This window comes from Geotrypetes seraphini, chromosome 1, assembly GCF_902459505.1.
Source record: "Geotrypetes seraphini chromosome 1, aGeoSer1.1, whole genome shotgun sequence".
In the NCBI taxonomy this organism is placed as follows: domain Eukaryota; kingdom Metazoa; phylum Chordata; class Amphibia; order Gymnophiona; family Dermophiidae; genus Geotrypetes; species Geotrypetes seraphini.
In genome coordinates, this window is record NC_047084.1 from 507,789,874 (window position 1) to 507,806,868 (window position 16,995).

Genomic DNA, 16,995 nt, shown 5'->3' on the forward strand with positions numbered 1-16,995 from the left:
CATGGTCAAGTGTTGATCTATAAAAACTCCCAATATTTTGATCGTTGGATTGATTTTATAGAGTGTTGAGTCTATAGTAACATAAGAACATAAGAATTGCCGCTGCTAGGTCAAACCAGTGGTCCATCGTGCCCAGCAGTCTGCTCACGCGGCGGCCCTTAGGTCAAAGACCAGTGCCCTAACTGAGACTAGCCTTACCTGCATACATTCTGGTTCAGCAGGAACTTGTCTAACTTTGTCTTGAATCCCTGGAGGGTGTTTTCCACTATAACAGCGTTCAGGAGAGCGTTCCAGTTTTCTACCACTCTCTGAGTTAAGAAGAACTTCCTTACGTTTGTACGGAATCTATCCCCTTTTAACTTTAGTGAGTGCCCTCTCATTCTCTCCACCTTGGAGAGGGTAAACAACCTGTCATTATCTACTAAGTCTATTCCCTTCATTATCCCGGGGATTTATCGTTTTTAAGCCTATCAATCTGCCTGCATACCTCTTCTAGACTGACCATCAACCTTATCAGTTTCCCGTCTTCATTTCCTGCATATAGCCTGTCAGCTTCCGGTATGTTGTGTATATCCTCTTTGGTAAATACAGACGTAAAAAATGTGTTCAGTTTGTCACCGATGGCTTTGTCCTCCTTTAACACTCCCTTTATTTCATGGTCATCCAACGGCAGATCATAAAAAGACCCAGCATGGATATCCAATGAAGTTAGGAAGGTGATAGGTGAGAAGAAAAAATCATTCAGGAAGTGGAAAAAGGATAAAACCGAGGAAAATTGGAAGGAGCACAGGAAGCATCAAAAAGAATGTCACCGAGTGGTCAGAACAGCAAAAAAAGAGTATGAAGAGAGACTGGCCAAGGAGGCATGGAATTTTAAACCATTCTTTCGATATGTGAAAGGAAAACAACCGGCAAGGGAGGAGGTGGGACCCCTAGATGAGGGTGACAGAAAGGGAGTGGTAAAGGAGGATAAGGAGGGGGCAGACAGATTAAACACGTTCTTCTCGTCGGTCTTCACAAAAGAGGACACATCCAACGTGCCGGAACCAGAAAAAATTTTCAAGGGGGATAAAGAGGATAAGTTATCATCAGTGGAGGTAAGCCTTGGAGACATACTCAAACAGATAGATAGATTAAAATCTGACAAGTCTCCGGGCCCAGACGGAATCCACCCGAGAATACTGAAAGAGCTCAGAGACGAAATAGCGGAGTTCCTACAGCAGATATGCAACCTATCCTTGCAAACAGGGGTAGTCCTGGAGGACTGGAGGATAGTGAATGTTACACCCATCTTCAAAAAAGGATCCAGAGGCGACCTGGGGAATTACAGACCAGTCAGCTTAACCTCAGGTCTGGGGAAGATGGCCGAATCACTAATCAAGGACAGTTTCAATGAGCATATAGAGAGAAATAATCTGTTGAGAACCAGCCAGCATGGTTTCTGTAAGGGAAGATCATGCCAAACGAACCTACTGCACTTCTTTGAAGGAATAAATGAACAATTGGACAAAGGTGACCCCATAGACATCATATATCTGGACTTCCAAAAAGCCTTCGACAAGGTTCCCCATGAGCGCCTACTAAGGAAACTGTGGAACCACGGGGTGGAAGGGAACGTGCACAGATTGATCAGAAATTGGCTAGCAGATAGGAAGCAGAGGGTAGGAGTAAAGGGTCAGTACTCAGACTGGAAAGGAGATACGAATGGCGTCCTGCAGGGGTCAGTGCTGGGACTGCTGCTGTTCAATATTTTTATTAATGACTTGGAAACAGGGTCAAAGTGCGAAGTTATAAAATTCACGGTTGACACAAAACTCTCTAGTAGGGTTAGAACTATCGAGGAATGCAAAGAACTACAAAGGGAGCTGAACAAGCTGAGCGATTGGGCAAATAAATGGCAGATGAGCTTCAATGTAGAGAAATGTAAAGTTTTGCACCTAGGGAAAGGAAACCCGATGGGGGGTTGGTATTGGGGGAAGGCAACCTAGAGAAGGACTTGGGGGTCTTGGTGGATAGAACATTGAAACCGGCGGCACAATGCGCAGCGGCCTCCAAGAAGGCAAACAGAATGTTGGGCATTATCAAAAAAGGTATCACCACCAGAACCAAGGAAGTTATCCAGCCGCTGTATCGAGCGATGGTGCATCCGCATCTGGAGTACTGCGTTCAGTACTGCTCGCCGTACCTTAAGAAGGATATGGCAGTACTCGAGAGGGTTCAGAGAAGAGCAACAAAAATGATAAAGGGCATGAAAAACCTTTTATATGCTGAGAGGCTGGAGAGGCTGGGACTCTTTTCCCTGGAAAAGCGGAGACTTAGAGGGGATATGATAGAAACTTACAAGACCATGAAGGGTATAGAGAAGGTAGAGAGGGACAGATTCTTAAGATTGGTGGGGGCAACAATAACAAGAGGGCACTCAAAGAAACTGAAGGGAGACAGATTCAGAACAAATGCTAGGAAGTTCTTCTTCACTCAGAGGGTGGTGGACACCTGGAACGCGCTTCCAGAGGAAGTGGTTGAGCAGAGTACGATTTTGGGCTTCAAAATGGGACTGGATGAGTTCCTGAAGGAAAGGGGGGTCGAGGGGTATGGTTAGAGGGATACTATACAAGGCCAATTGTCTTATGAAAAAGATCACTAACAGGTCCCAACCTGGGGGGCCGCCGCGGGAGCAGACTGCTGGGCACGATGGACCTATGGTCTGATTCGGCAGAGGCGATGCTTATGTTATTATGGCTGCATGAAAAATTCTAGGTGGAGATGCAACAAAGAATTTGGTCTTATCATGATTTAATTTGAATTTAAATTCTTGCATCCATGATTCCATCAGTTTCAGTATAGACTCAATTATTTGGGTAATATGAGATATAGCTGTATTACAAGGAATGATGATCATAATGTCATCGGCATAACTAAACAGTTTAGTTTGTTCAAATGAAACCCCAGATAAGATAGATACACATTAAGTAATGTGGGGGAGAGTGGGGAACCTTGAGGGACCCCGCAAGGGTTTTTTCAAGCTATGGAAAGCTGATTGTTAGACTTAACCTGATAGAGTCTCGATCCAAGGAACCCTTTGAACCATGAGAGAACATTACCTTGCAACCCTAGGGCATCTAGGCAGGCGAGTAACGGTGTGATCCACCAAGTCAAAGGAGCTACTCAGATCAAACTGAAGAACCAATGCACTACTACCCTTGCTCAACAGACCATTTAGATGATCTAACATTGTAGCTATCACCGTTTCTGTACTATAATAAGTTCTGAAGCCAGATTGCATCAATAAATTCTGTTGCCACATACCTTGGTTCCTAGATGAGATTATGAAACTAGTAGTACATTTTCAGTAAGTACGGTAACCCTTACAAACAAGACCAAATTGTGAAGTCTGGACTTAGGCTAGAAGAGGTATCGTAAAACTGGACACATAGGGGCAAATTCTATAAATGGCGTCCCGATTGTAAGTGGTGGTAGGTGTCCTACTGCTGTCTAACCAGCCAATCGGGACGCACATTTCTAAAAGGAAAATCCTAAGGCAGGCTGCCTATATTGTAGGCGCCTTCACGAGCCTAGGGAGGCGCGTAAGGCCGCTTAAGCTCACCACAGCTAGGCGTGGGTGTGGTTTTGCCCAGAAGTGGCCTTAGGCGAGATTAGGCGGCCCTAGGTGTCTCCCTAGGGCTACGATAGGCGCCTGAAAATGCTGGCCTACATTTCAAATAGATGCGGCTGCTGAACTGATCACGGCAAGGAGTCCCTCCTGTCAGAACTCCCCTCCCATAGATCATCGGCAGAATGAGAGAAGAGAGGGAAGCTAATGACAAGAATGAAAACATTGAGGAGTCTCATATTTCACTTAACCCTCCCCCCATCAAAACCATTGCGTCAGAGCTTTTACCGCCGTGGCGGGCACTAAAAACTGTGCTACAGTTTTGTAAAAAGGGGGGAGGGGGGTTAATGAAGTTCACAAAACAAAATAGTGTTTATGTAGAATGTGTAAAAATATCTTCTTGATTCTATAAATCTTTACATTCCATTAGAAAAGAATATCATTTCTGTTTCATTTCCTTTCCATATAAGAAGGCACTTGCCTGAAAACGAAACTTCTGTTTTTTGTGAGACTGTGGGGCTTAAAAGTGGAAATATTTTCTCTTAAAACAGCAATTAGCCAGAAAGTGAAATTCTAGTAGACATGTTACAAAATGTACTGCTATTCTGTTGTAAGGATATCTGCATCTTTGAACAACTGCATTTTAATCCCTCCAATGTGCCTCCCCGATGAACGTCAGGAAGGTAAACCAAAAACTTAGATGTCAATAATTTGTGTGTGACCACATTCATTCATTAGCTTTTTTGTAGATCCCATCTATCTATGTAGCTTTACATGTGACCATCCTGCCATGGAATTACACTAATTTATCTGGACATACGTCGTTTTCAGTCTAACTAATTCATCTCAAGATGTGTGTTTGGTGTATACTTCACCTTAGTGGCAGAGGTTATGTTGCAGTTGATAACACTCTGTAAAGAACATAAAGATGATATATTCATAAATATCATATACATACCATAAATATGATGGACTACAAGTTAAAGACTCCGATTAATAAAAATCTTGGCCCCCTTTTATTTATTTATTTTTTAAACATATCTTTATTGAAACAGAAAAGGCGTACTCAAGCAAATACAATAACTTGAACACCAGAAAGACAACCATATACAGCAATGAATCGCCATATGCGGTGCAGCCTCCATAGTAGACCCCACAAGCATGAATGGACAAAATTTATATGCATCAATATGCATTTGCTTAATCTATTGGGAATGTGCCCAGCAACTATCGATACAGTTACCACAGAGACAATATACTTAAGGCATGTTAACTGCATTACAGATAACGCAAATGCACTTAACACCATGTTAAATATTCTGTCTTCTGCTATAATAACAGCATTATATCATACTACGAATATGTGATGTTCTCACCTATTCCTTGCTCCAAATTTCTATTACTTCTTGTGCTTTCCCATTTGTTCAATTAGAACGTGGCAACATGTTTGTTAGTTTGTCAGAAATTAGGGCAAGCTAAAGCCCTTATTTTAAAGCACGTGTAAATAGCAGCATTTATGTGCGTAGACTGGACTACATGTCTAAATTCTATTTTGGAATGGGTGCCAGTTACATATAGTAGTCACTATGTTTACCATGGCAGTAGCCATTGGAAGGGCAAGCTTAACATGTCGACATGAATTTCCCATTTTACAAGGGGAATCCACGTCAATGTGAAAAAAAAAATGTTAATATTTACACCTGCCACAAAACACGCATAAGGACTGGTATAAAAGCTGAGGTCTGGCTACCCTAACCCCCCCTCCCCAATGCATCCTACCCACCCCCTAATTTCTACCAAGTGAACAAATCCCCATATTTGGTAGCCTGACCCCAGCAGTAAAAGTGTGAGATTGGGGTCTTCCCGCATAGGTTCAAATCCTGTTAATTACGCCAATTTCTAACCCTTCCAGCTTTACTTTGTTCTTACTTTGGAGTCAAGTGACCTTATCTCTAGTGTATTGTGTTAAGGGCAGAGATAGGGATGCAAATGGGGATGGGGGGGTCTACCAGGGAGTGGCCTTGGAAGAGATGTTCTTATGTTATGGGGAGGAGTGGATGATTGAGGGTTCTTTATAGCAGGGAGTTGGCTGAGGTATTTCTTGAGAGAGGGGATCAGATGTTTCAAGGGTGAGAGTGGTGAAGAAAAGAATTGCAGTCAGGGATTATGTTTGGAAGGGTGAATAGGTACTGCTGGCTGGGGCTATGGTGGAGCAGCAATTTTAAAAAAAGCTGTTCCAAATACATGTAGGAGGGTTCTCTCTGTTTTTCCCCACATGCAGCTTTTCAAAATCACAGCTCCTACAGTCCTGCACCTATTTTATGAGTCTCTATATTTGTCATAGTCTCGCATAAAATACTATTGAAATTCTACACATACTGACCAGGATGTGCAAATTTCCCTCCACATATTTTCTAAAATCTGTCTCCATGTATCAACTGCTTTGCTCACTGTTATCACAGAAGGGTGCTGACAGTTAATATACTGTATGCTACTGTAATTCCTGTGTTGCCATACACCAGGGGTGCCCACACTTTTTTGGCTTGCGAGCTACTTTTAAAATGACCAGGTCAAAATGATCTACCAACAATAAAATTTTTAAAAACACAAAGCACACTGTACATAGAGAAAATGTTAATTATCATTTATATTCAGGGTTTTTTTTGTTTTTTTTCAGATGTAAAGGCAGATGATTTTAAAATATGCAATGTCACCTTGCTGGGGTGGGGGCAGGGAGAGAGAAAGAAAGAAACTATACAAAATAGATAAATATACCCCCTCCCCTTTTACTAAACTGCGATAGTAGTTTTTAGCATAGGGAGCTGCGCTGAATGCCCTGCGCTGCTCCCGACGCTCATAGGCTCCCTGTACTAAAAAATGCTATCGCGGTTTAGTAACCAGGAGGCAAATTCTGGGTCATATTGGAATAAGGGTACTGTATTACCTAACAAAGGGAGGAACCAGCTGACAAAGGCTAGTCACAAACCTATTAAGTTGGCCCAATGTCACCTACATGAGACTGGGATACATGAAAGCATCTCAGGACCCACTGCCTTGTAGCTCTATCCTTCCCCCCTTTCTCTCCCCCCTTCTACACATAAGTTCATGTAATCCTTTTTCTTCTTCTCTACCCACTATTTTAAGTTCTTGTAAACCGTGTCGAGCTCCGTTCTCATGGAGATGATGTGGTATATAAATTTAAGGTTTAGATTAGATTAGATTAGATTAGGTAAGGTGCTCTTTTCTTGAATCCAGCGAAAGGGATATATACTTTTCAAGGAAGTAGTTCAGGTGGAAAGGAAGCTCGGGAGCCAACTTTTCTAACTTATGGCGGGTGCAAAACCCAATGCAAATGGCTTGTCATGGGATATAATCAAGGAACTGGTTCAATTTTGGCTCTTCTGGATGCAAATGACCTCAACTTCTGCTATGGCAGGAGAAATAGGGAAGTGATGCAGCATCATGGAATTGGGGCCGGGGTGGAATTTGAACCTGAACTGCAGGTGATGCCACTCACCAGGCATCCGGGTGAACACTTTCATAGGGTTCCTCTTCTTCAGGCCCCTCCTGTTCCTCTCCTTCCCTGGGCATCACCAGCCGCTTCAGCCTCTCGATCCTGGCGGGGTCCGGGGGCAGTGAGCCTCACTGCTTGTGCGGGACCGGAGCTCTTCGTGCTGCATGAAGCTCTCATATTCAAGGGGAGTAAAGGGCCAGGAAGGGGTCGAAGAACTCTGAGCCGACGTCCAGGCGCTCGTCAACAAGCGCAGACCGGGTCGATCCCCCGCTTTAGGCAGCTGCTGCCTCTCCTCCTCCTCCATGTTTGAAAAACCCGCAGCTCGAGATCAATGGGAATAGGGGGTGGAGGCTTGTGGGCCCAGCACTTGTGCAATCGCTGCACGCGCCTGGCCCAGAGTCAAGGAAGCAGGGAAAACAGAACAAGGCAATGCGAGTCTATCGTGGAGCCCGGGATGGGCTCCGCGATCGACTCGCGTTGCCTTTGCAATCTACTAGTAGATCACGATCGACCTATTGGGCACCCCTGCCTTACACACTTTATTAATAGGAAGGTTCTTACACTGTAGCTGTCAACATATGTGGCATCAATAGTGATATAATAGTATTAATTCTTAATATGCACTATTTTGGTTAACATAAGAATTGCCATACTGGGGCAGACCAAAGGTCCATCAAGCCCAGTATCCTGCTTCCAACAGTGGCCAATCCAGGTCCCAAGGACTTTCTAATTCAAACCTTTGCAAAGCCAAACAACAATGTGCAAAATGAGCATCTGACATTCGTTATAGTGCAGAACAAAAATAGCAAAGAAACCTCAAGTTCAGCTATACCTTATCGTCATCAGGTCCATTGAGAAAGTTGCGTGGAAAAAGACACGGAAGCATTCCAACATTGTTGACTATAAAAGGAAAAATATAGTCAATTCTTTAGGAATAGCAAATATAGAACCCCTTTTGCAAAGCTGCTCAGCAAATGCTCTGATGTCCATTCAATTCCTATGGGCATCGGAACATTTACTGCGACGGCCCGCGCTGTCGGGCTTTGTAAAAGGAGGCCATAGTTTGATCAAATATTCTACCGATCATTTCAGACTACAATAAAAGTTGGTTGCTTGACTATGCATCTTTCAGGCTTGAGAACAAAGAGTGGTGAAATCTTAGATATATTTTTATGGCTAGACAAAATAAGGATTTCAGAGACAGATTGATGTACTGTAGTTCCATATCTTTTCTCCAACTGCGCAAGGATTATAGGCAAACGGGGCAAATCTTGCATCAGTGAGAGCTCTAGGACGACCATCTAGTAACTTTGTAACACCAGACTACTTGCATTAGCTAAGGGATTTAGGAGAGCTCCTTGCTCTTTTGCATCTCAAAGCTAATTGCTGCAAACAGTTTAATCAGCATTTCCAAGGTCAGGAATTTCACACATTCTCCTCTGTGGTAACATGCTTTACTGGGTTCATAGACAACCCCGCAAAAGACAAAGGTGCACGCCGACAACTGAGCGCAAGACGGAGGCGCGCGCCGAAGAAAATTTCAGTTTTTAGGGGCTCCGACGGGGGGTTTTGTTGGGGAGCCCCCCCCAGTTTACTTAATAGAGATCGCGCCAGCGTTGTGGGGGGGGGTTTGGGGGGTTGTAACCCTCCACATTTTACTGTAAACTTAACTTTTTCCCTAAAAACAGAGGAAAAAGTGAAGTTTTCAGTAAAATGTGGGGGGTTACAACCCCCCACACCCCTCACAATGCCCCCACAACGCGGCGCGATCTCTTTTAAGTAAAGTGGGGAGTTTCCCCCCCACACCCCGCCCCCCCGTCGGAGCCGTAAAAACTGTAATTTTCTGCGGCGCACACCTCCACGCTGCGCTCAATTGTCTGCGTGCGCCTTTGTCCCGGCTGACACCGCTTTACTGAAGAGAGGATTTCCCTTGTGCAACAGCAGCAGCAGTGCTTTTAAAGGAGGTAACTGACCCATGTCAGAATCTTCCAGAAAGAAGTTGCCCTGTCCAATATAGCTTCCTCCACTCCTTCAACCCCACCCCCTACCCCCAGATTTCATGTGAGGGAAGAGGCTATACTGGACAAGGCCATTTCTTTCACTAAAATGGGGCCTGTCATAAGGCTCTGCCTATAACAGCAAGGCAAAGCAAGAAGAGTGGAAAAATTGAATGAAAGAACAAAAATAGTGAAGGAAGTGACAGAAAGTTAAAATGAACTACATAAGGAATCTGTTATGGTGGTGATCAGGAGTTTCCACAGTCCTACCCCAAGAAGGCCAGGGTCCAATGGAAGCATATACATTCTTGATTTAAAAAAAAAAAAAAAAAAGCCAAGGTACAGATATATTGGCTGTACATTTTTATAAGGTACTGATGTGTAACCTTTGGCTGTACAACATACAGACAGTGCTATTTCACAAGATTTTACATGTAGACACAGTACAGAACACGGCACCATAATAATGACTACTTAAGAACATAAGATTTGACGCTGCTGGTTCAGACCAGTGGTCCATCGTGCCCAGCAGTCCGCTCCCGTGGCAGCCCTTAGGTCAAAGACCAGTGCCCTATTTGAATCTAGCCTTACCTGCGAACGTTCTGGTTCAGCAGGAACTTATCTAACATTTTCATGAATCCCTGGAAGGTGTTTCCCCCTATAACAGCCTCTGGAAGAGCGTTCCAGATTTCTATCCCCTTTTAACTTTAGCGAGTGCCCTCTTGTTCTCTCCACCTTGGAACGGGTGAACAATCTCTCTTTCTCTACTAGGTCAATTCCCTTCAATATCTTGAATGTTTCGATCATGTCCCCTCTCAGTCTCCTCTTTTCAAGGAAGACGAGGCCCAGTTTCTCTAGCCTCTCATTGTACGGCAATTCCTCCAGCCTCTTAACCATTTTTGTCGCTCTTCACTGGACCCTTTCGAGTAGTACTATGTCCTTTTTCATGTACGGCGACCAGTGTTGGATGCAGTATTCCAGGTGGGGGCGCACCATGGCCCGGTACAGCGGCATGATAACCCTCTCAGATCTGTTGGTGATACCCTTCATAATCATTCCTAGCATTCTGTTTGCCCTTTTTGCCGCCGCCGCGCATTGCACGGACAACTTCATTGACTTGTCACACCATCTGGAGCTTCTATATTCCTCACATGTTTAACTGAAAGGCAAGATCAGGTAGAACAGATAGGAAGTAGTCATTCCTATTCTTGCAACTGCATTTTTCTCTCACCCTCCACCTTGCCTCTGAGGGAGAAGACCTTCTGGAGACCCTTAGAAAAAACATTGTGTTGCTGAATTAAACCTACCATAAGGTTTGTGAACTGTGCAAAAAAGCACATATTTCACTGCTTTTGGGAGAATTTCATCTTTGCCCTAGAAGCTGGCAAACATCTGCTGACTGTGACAAGTGTTGGATATTCTATTCTGGGACTTTCCAAGAAATGCTTGGGTCACCAGAGAAACCACATAACTCCAGGTCAGGACGACATGGTCAACATGAACCACAGGTGGAAACTGCTGACAATCTACAATCAAGCTTGGGAGGGAGGGGGCACACTTTCAGGGATTATTGACCTTAGTATTAAGAATGCATTGTCAGGGAAAATAAAAAGTCATATTTGACATCAAGTGGCACCAAGCTTCATTATGACTCAACTGCAATTATGTATACCATCCAATCAGTAAAAATGACAAGTGTGACAATCCAGAAGAAACTAAGTATGTAATTAGTTACCAGGTAGCACTTGTAACCCCAGGCTACTAAGTTTGGTTATAAAAGGTCCAGTTTAGTTCCTTAAAAGGTAGGACAGACTGATATCAACAGACTGGCACTCTGTTATTCTTCCGTTGGCCTAACTGCTGTTACTATATCCTACTTGGATACAATTTATTTCATGTAAGCCAGGAATCTCAAAGTCCCTCCTTGAGGGCCGCAATCCAGTCGGGTTTTCAGGATTTTCCCAATGAATATGCATTGAAAGCAGTGCATGCACATAGATCTCATGCATATTCATTGGGGAAATCCTGAAAACCCGACTGGATTGCGGCCCTCAAGGAGGGACTTTGAGACCCCTGATGTAAGCTGACCTTTGTTTATTACTAATAAGCATATATTATATACAGCAATTGGGTTGTCGGTGTGAGGTCATTTAAATACATTGAAGATATCGCAGCGCCTTCACCCCTCCCCATACCCTCTCACCATGCTGGACAGGAGGAGAGTCATAATCAAAAAATACGTCTAAGTCTGATTTGGATGTAGGGTGCTAGTCGCCCAAAGTCAGCAGCGGCAAAATGTCCATTCTCGAAAAGTATGTCTAAAACATGTTCTTTTCGAAAATCGTCTATCCAGGCATTTGATCGTTCAGACCACCACTACATCTATCTTTATACCACATTCTCAATCAAAATTTCATCCAAGTTCCAAACGCCCAGAACAAGACCTTTTGGATGTGGGAGGGGCCAGCATTATGATGGACTGGCCACCCAGACATGGCCACAGAGCATAGGGGTACCCTACAGGGACTGCTGTGAACTTCACAAAAAGGATGCCACATAAACATCTCACCAGAACTCCCTTATAGGTTATGTTGAGCCCCACCAAAACCCATTATACCCACCTGTCTACAACCCCAATTACCCTTCCTTTTATGGCTGCAGGTATCAACTATATAGCAGTAGAATAGGGTTTCTTGTTTGTTTGTTTTTGTGGGCTCACATTTTCCACCATGAATGTATTGGTTAGAGTGCTTTATGGGCCTGGATCCTCCTCGCTATGGTTCACTAGCCCACCACCAGACTACTTAAGCCACCTCTCTGCAGCTCTATTAGGCTTTCCCATGCCAGGAGCTCATGTTCCGAAGGCAGGTATGTTCGTTTTTATTCTGAACTCTGTGGGTGTGTGAAAGGGTCTTTACTTTGTTTCTGCAGTGGTTATCTGGTCACTTTGAATACCTTTTGGGCACTTATACCTGGCTTTACATCATCTAATTCAGTGTTTTTCAACCTTTTTACACTCGTGGACCGGCAGAAATAAAATAATTATTTTGTGGACTGGCAAACTACTAGGACTAAAATTTAAAAACACCGTTTCTGCCCCATCTCGGACACCTCAGTAACTATAGAAAAATAGACAAATATATTGCAAAATATAGATAGCAGATATAAATTCTCAAAACTGACACGTTTTGATCACTAAATTGAAAATAAAATCATTTTTCCTACCTTTGCTATCTCGTGATTTCATGAGTCTCTGGTTGTGTTTCCTTCTGTCTGTGTATCCTTTCTTTCATTTCTTTCTTTCTGCACTCAGGCCCAAGAATTGTCCCTTTCTATTCCCTCCCACTTTCCTTCCTATGTCCTTAGTGCCCCCAGTGCCTCCTTCCAATGTCTTTGGTGCCCCCAGTGCCTCCTTCCCATGTCCTTAGTGCCCCTTCCTGTCTTTAGTGCCCCCAGTGCCTCCTTCCCATGTCTTTAGTGCCCCCAGTGCCTCCTTCCCATGTCCTTAGTGCACCTTCCTGTCTTTAGTGCCCCCAGTGCCTCCTTCCTATCTCTTTAGTGCCCCCAGTGCCTCCTTCCTATGTCCCTCTCACTGCCTTCCACACTTTGTCCCACCCTCCACCCCCGAAGCCAGCCTGCCTGCCTGTCTACCTCTCTCCCTCCCTCCATGGCCAAAGCCAGCCTGCTTGCCTGCCTACCTCCTTCCCTCCCTGCCACGCAAAAAAAAAAAAAAAAAGCCTCCCTCCTTCCTTTCCCCTGCTCTTATCGCCCTGTTGCTGCTGCTAAAGCCGACAGGAAGTCTTCTTTCCAACGTCAATTCTGACATCGGAGAGGACGTTCTGGGCCAGCCAGGCAGCGATTGGCAGGCCCAGAACGTCCTCTCTGACATCAGAATTTACGTCAGAAAGAAAACTTCCTGTTGGCTTTAGCAGAAGCAGCAGGGCGGTAAGAGCAGGGAACCGGGGGAAAGGAAGGAGGGAGGCTTTTTTTTTTGCGTGACAAGTAGGTAAAGGAAATGAATGCCTGTCCAGTTGTCCCTGAGCACAAATTCGGGACGCTGTCCCGAAGCTGTGTGTGGGGGACAACGGGACAGGAGGTCTGAAACGGTCACCTTAATCTTGCGCGGACCGGCAGAAATTTCCTGCGGACTGACACCGGTCCGCGGACCGGCGGTTGAAGAACAGTGATCTAATTCACAACGTTTAAGTTTCATCTAGGCTGTCTCATCAAACATTCGATTATCCTTGTAGGACAACTAAGTCTAGGTCAGCTCACATCCCGCTCTAACCACTCCTCACAAAAAAAAAACGCCGCTTTCAGCTCTGGGCGTGGGATTCAGCTTTGGGAGTGGGATTCAGAGGCCCCTTTCAGTTCTGAGCCATTTCAATTATCGGTACTTGATGACCTGTCTTTTAGGATGACCAAGTGCTGACTTGAGCAGGTTTTTAGACATATTTAAGTTTCGATTATGAGCTCCATAGCTTACAGGCAAGAACTTGATATGCATAATTACCCCAACCAGCCTAGAAATGGGTCTCAAATTAAAAAAATATATATATGGTACCCATTAAATCCTAGTCACAGCTGTCTAGCAGCAAGCATTTTAACAAAGGTCAGTTTATGGTAATATTGATATTGTAAGGAACCAAGCTGCACTAGGCATGGGGCTTGATGGGAGTGACTGATTTGAGCAAGGAGAGTTCAATTGAGTTTTTCTAACTATAAAGAACAGTCTAATTGGGTTCATAGTTATTCGCGCGCGAGACACCAGCGTGCCGACAATCGAGCGCAGACAATTCAGCGCAAGACACCAGCGCGCAGCGGGAAAATTTACTTTTAAAGAACTCCAAAGCGGGGTGTGAGTGGGGAACCCCCCACACATACTTTACTTCATACTGTTCGCGCTGCCGTTGGGGGGGGTTGGGGGGGAGCTGGAACCCTCCATTATAGAGAAAACTGAACTTTTCTGATTTTGGGGGGAAAAGTTCAGTTTTCTCTATAATGTGGGGGGGTTGCACCCCCTACACACACCCCCAATGGCAGCGCGAACTGTATGAAGTAAAGTGGGGGTGGTCTCCCCCACATCCCCATCAGAGTTCTTTAAAAGTAAGTTTTCCCGCAGCGCACTGGTGTCTTGCGCTGAATTGTCTGCACTCGATTGTCAGCGCGCTGGTGTCTCGCACGCTTTTGTCCCGTCACCGTCTAATTGAGCGTTTCAGCATCTACATTGAAAATTTTCCACAGGGCACCTCAGTGTGCCCTATGGTGATAAGCACATGTTAGTGCTTACTGCAGCTTAAAAAAAGGATCCCTATATATTTTGCAAGTAACCCACCCAAAATGTGAGTGAGATACTGTGAACTACATTCAAAAATTGATCTTACAGATCCGCAAAAAGCGGATTCCGGAACTTGGAGACTTGGTGGATGGCTGGGTTAGCAGTTAAGCTCCCTCCTCTGAGCATCATTTATTAGACTCCAAAGTTATAATTTTTCTTCTATTTTGCTATAAAATCCTCTAATAATGGCATCTAACAAGCAGAAGATGCAGGAAACTCCCGCAAAATCTACAGAAAAGATAAAAATATTAAAAGAAGATCCACAGGCTCCTAGTGGGATTCCTCTGACATTGGATGCCTTCTATATAGGATATTAAATATTTGTTATGAAAGGGTGGGAAGGGAGGGAGATAAGGTTATATGATTTCTATTATTGCTGAATATTAAGTGATATATTTAATGTTAAAATGTTTTAACTTGTTGTCACACTTATTGTACGTTTGAAAATGAATAAAGATTTTATTAAAAAAAAAAAGACTGACAATGATCCAGATTTTCAACAGGATTTATGAGAGGTGTTCAATAATTTATCTACTTCGGTAGGAAAGAAAAGTTTTCAAAAAACTTTTGTTTTATTTTTCAATACAGTCAAACCTCGGTTTACGAGTACCACGGTTTGCGAGTGTTTGGTAAAATGAGCAAAACATTCACGAAATCTGCACCTCAGAAACCGAACTTGACTCGATTTACAAGCGTCCCCCTGGAATCCGGCATCCCTTCCGCGATCCAGCATTCCCTCTCTCGCGTCGCCCCCCCCCCCCTCGCTGCGATCTGGCATCCCCCACTCACCCACCCACCCAAACACATTCTCTTACCCCTATCTGGTACCAAAAATCTCGGAGAGAGCAAGAAATAGAAGGCCTTGAGCATGCGCAGATGCTTAAGGCCCAGACAAGGAAGAGGGAAGATCTTCGGGCATCGGCACTAGTATGTCCTGTGCATTGGTGCTTGTGCCAGTGCCAGATAGGGGTAAGAGAATGTGTTTGAGTGGGGGATGCCACATCACGGCGGGGGGGGCGATGCAAGTGGGGGGCGACGCAAGCGGGGTGGGGTGTGTGGAGCAGCACCGGTGGCCTCGGTGGGGGGGGGGGGGAGAGTATGGTAGAGCAGCACCAGTGGCCATGGGAAGGGGGGGAGGAGGTGGAACGAATCAAGCGAGTTTCCCTTACATCCTATGGGGAAACTTGCTTTGATATACGAGTAAATTGGTTTACGAGCATGCTTTTGAAACAAATTATGCTCGTAAACCAAGGTTCCACTGTATAGTCCCCTGTTAGCTCCACACACTTCATCCACTGGTTGCAGAATCCGGCCCTTTGTGTGTCCTTTCCCAGCTACCAGGTAAAATAGAAGTTACATTAAACTAAATGAAAATTCCCATAAGCAATTCAAGAAACTAAACAAAAGGAAACATAGAAACATGATGGCAGATAAAGGTCAAATGGCCCATGTAGTCTGCCCATCCACAATAACCATTATCTCTTTCTCTTCCCGAGAGATTCCACATGCCTATCCCTGGCCCTCTTGAGTTCAGACCTATTCTCTGTCTCCACCACCTCTTCCGGGAGACTGTTTCATGCGTCTACCACCCTTTCTGTAAAAAAGTATTTCCTTAGATTACTCTGGAACCTATCACTTCTTAACTTCATCCTATGCCCTCTCATTGACGAGTTTCCTTTCAAATGAAAGAGACTCAACTCATACACATTTATATTACATAGATATTTAAATGACTCTATCATATCTCCCCTCTGCCACCTTTCCTCCAAAGTATACATATTGAGTTCTTTAAGTCTGTCCCCATATGCCTTATGATGAAGATCACACACCATTTTAGTAGCCTTCCTCTGGACCGACTCCATCCTTTTTATATCTTTTTGAAGATGTGGCCTTCAGAATTGTACGCAATATTCTAAATGAGGTCTCACCAGAGTCTTATACAGAGGCATCAATACCTCTGTTTTCCTACTGACCATACCTCTCCCTATGCAACCTAGCATCCTTCTAGCTTTCGCCATCACCTTTTCAACCTGTTTGGCCACCTTAAGATCATCACATACAATCGCACCCAAGTCCTGCTCTTCCGTCCTGCACATAAGTTCTTCCCCCTTAAACTGTACCGTTCATTTTGGTTTTGCAGTCCAAATGCATGACTTTGCATTTCTTAGCATTAAATTTCAGACCATTCTTCAAGCGTTGCCAGGTCTTTCTTCATGTTATTCACACCAACCGGCGTGTCTACTCTATTGCAGATTTTGGTATCATCCACAAAGAGGCAAATCTTACCTGACAACCCTTCAGCAATATCATTTATAAAAATGTTAAAAAGAACAGGCCCAAGAACAGAACCTTGAGGCACACCACTGGTAACATCCCTTTCCTCAGAGTGATCTTCATTGATCACAACCCTCTGTCACCTTCCACTCAACCAGTTCCTGACCTAGCCCATCACTTTGGGACCCATCCTAAGGGCACTCAATTTATTTATTAGACGTCTGTGTGGAACACTGTCAAAGGCTTTGCTAAAATCTAAATA

At 44.3% G+C, this 16,995-nt stretch overlaps 1 protein-coding gene across 3 annotated transcripts in view; it reads right to left on the reverse strand.

Annotated features, from left to right (window-relative positions):
- Nucleotides 1-16,995, reverse strand: part of HSD17B3 (hydroxysteroid 17-beta dehydrogenase 3) — a 124,638-nt gene that overhangs the window by 23,088 nt on the left and 84,555 nt on the right. For all 3 annotated transcript variants that reach the window (XM_033928258.1, XM_033928267.1, XM_033928276.1), the window contains exons 5-6: nucleotides 7,957-8,024; nucleotides 4,486-4,521 (exon numbers count right to left, since the gene is read on the reverse strand). In XM_033928258.1, coding sequence (XP_033784149.1) covers nucleotides 4,486-4,521; nucleotides 7,957-8,024 — 104 coding nt within the window. The remainder of the gene's footprint in view (nucleotides 1-4,485; nucleotides 4,522-7,956; nucleotides 8,025-16,995) is intronic.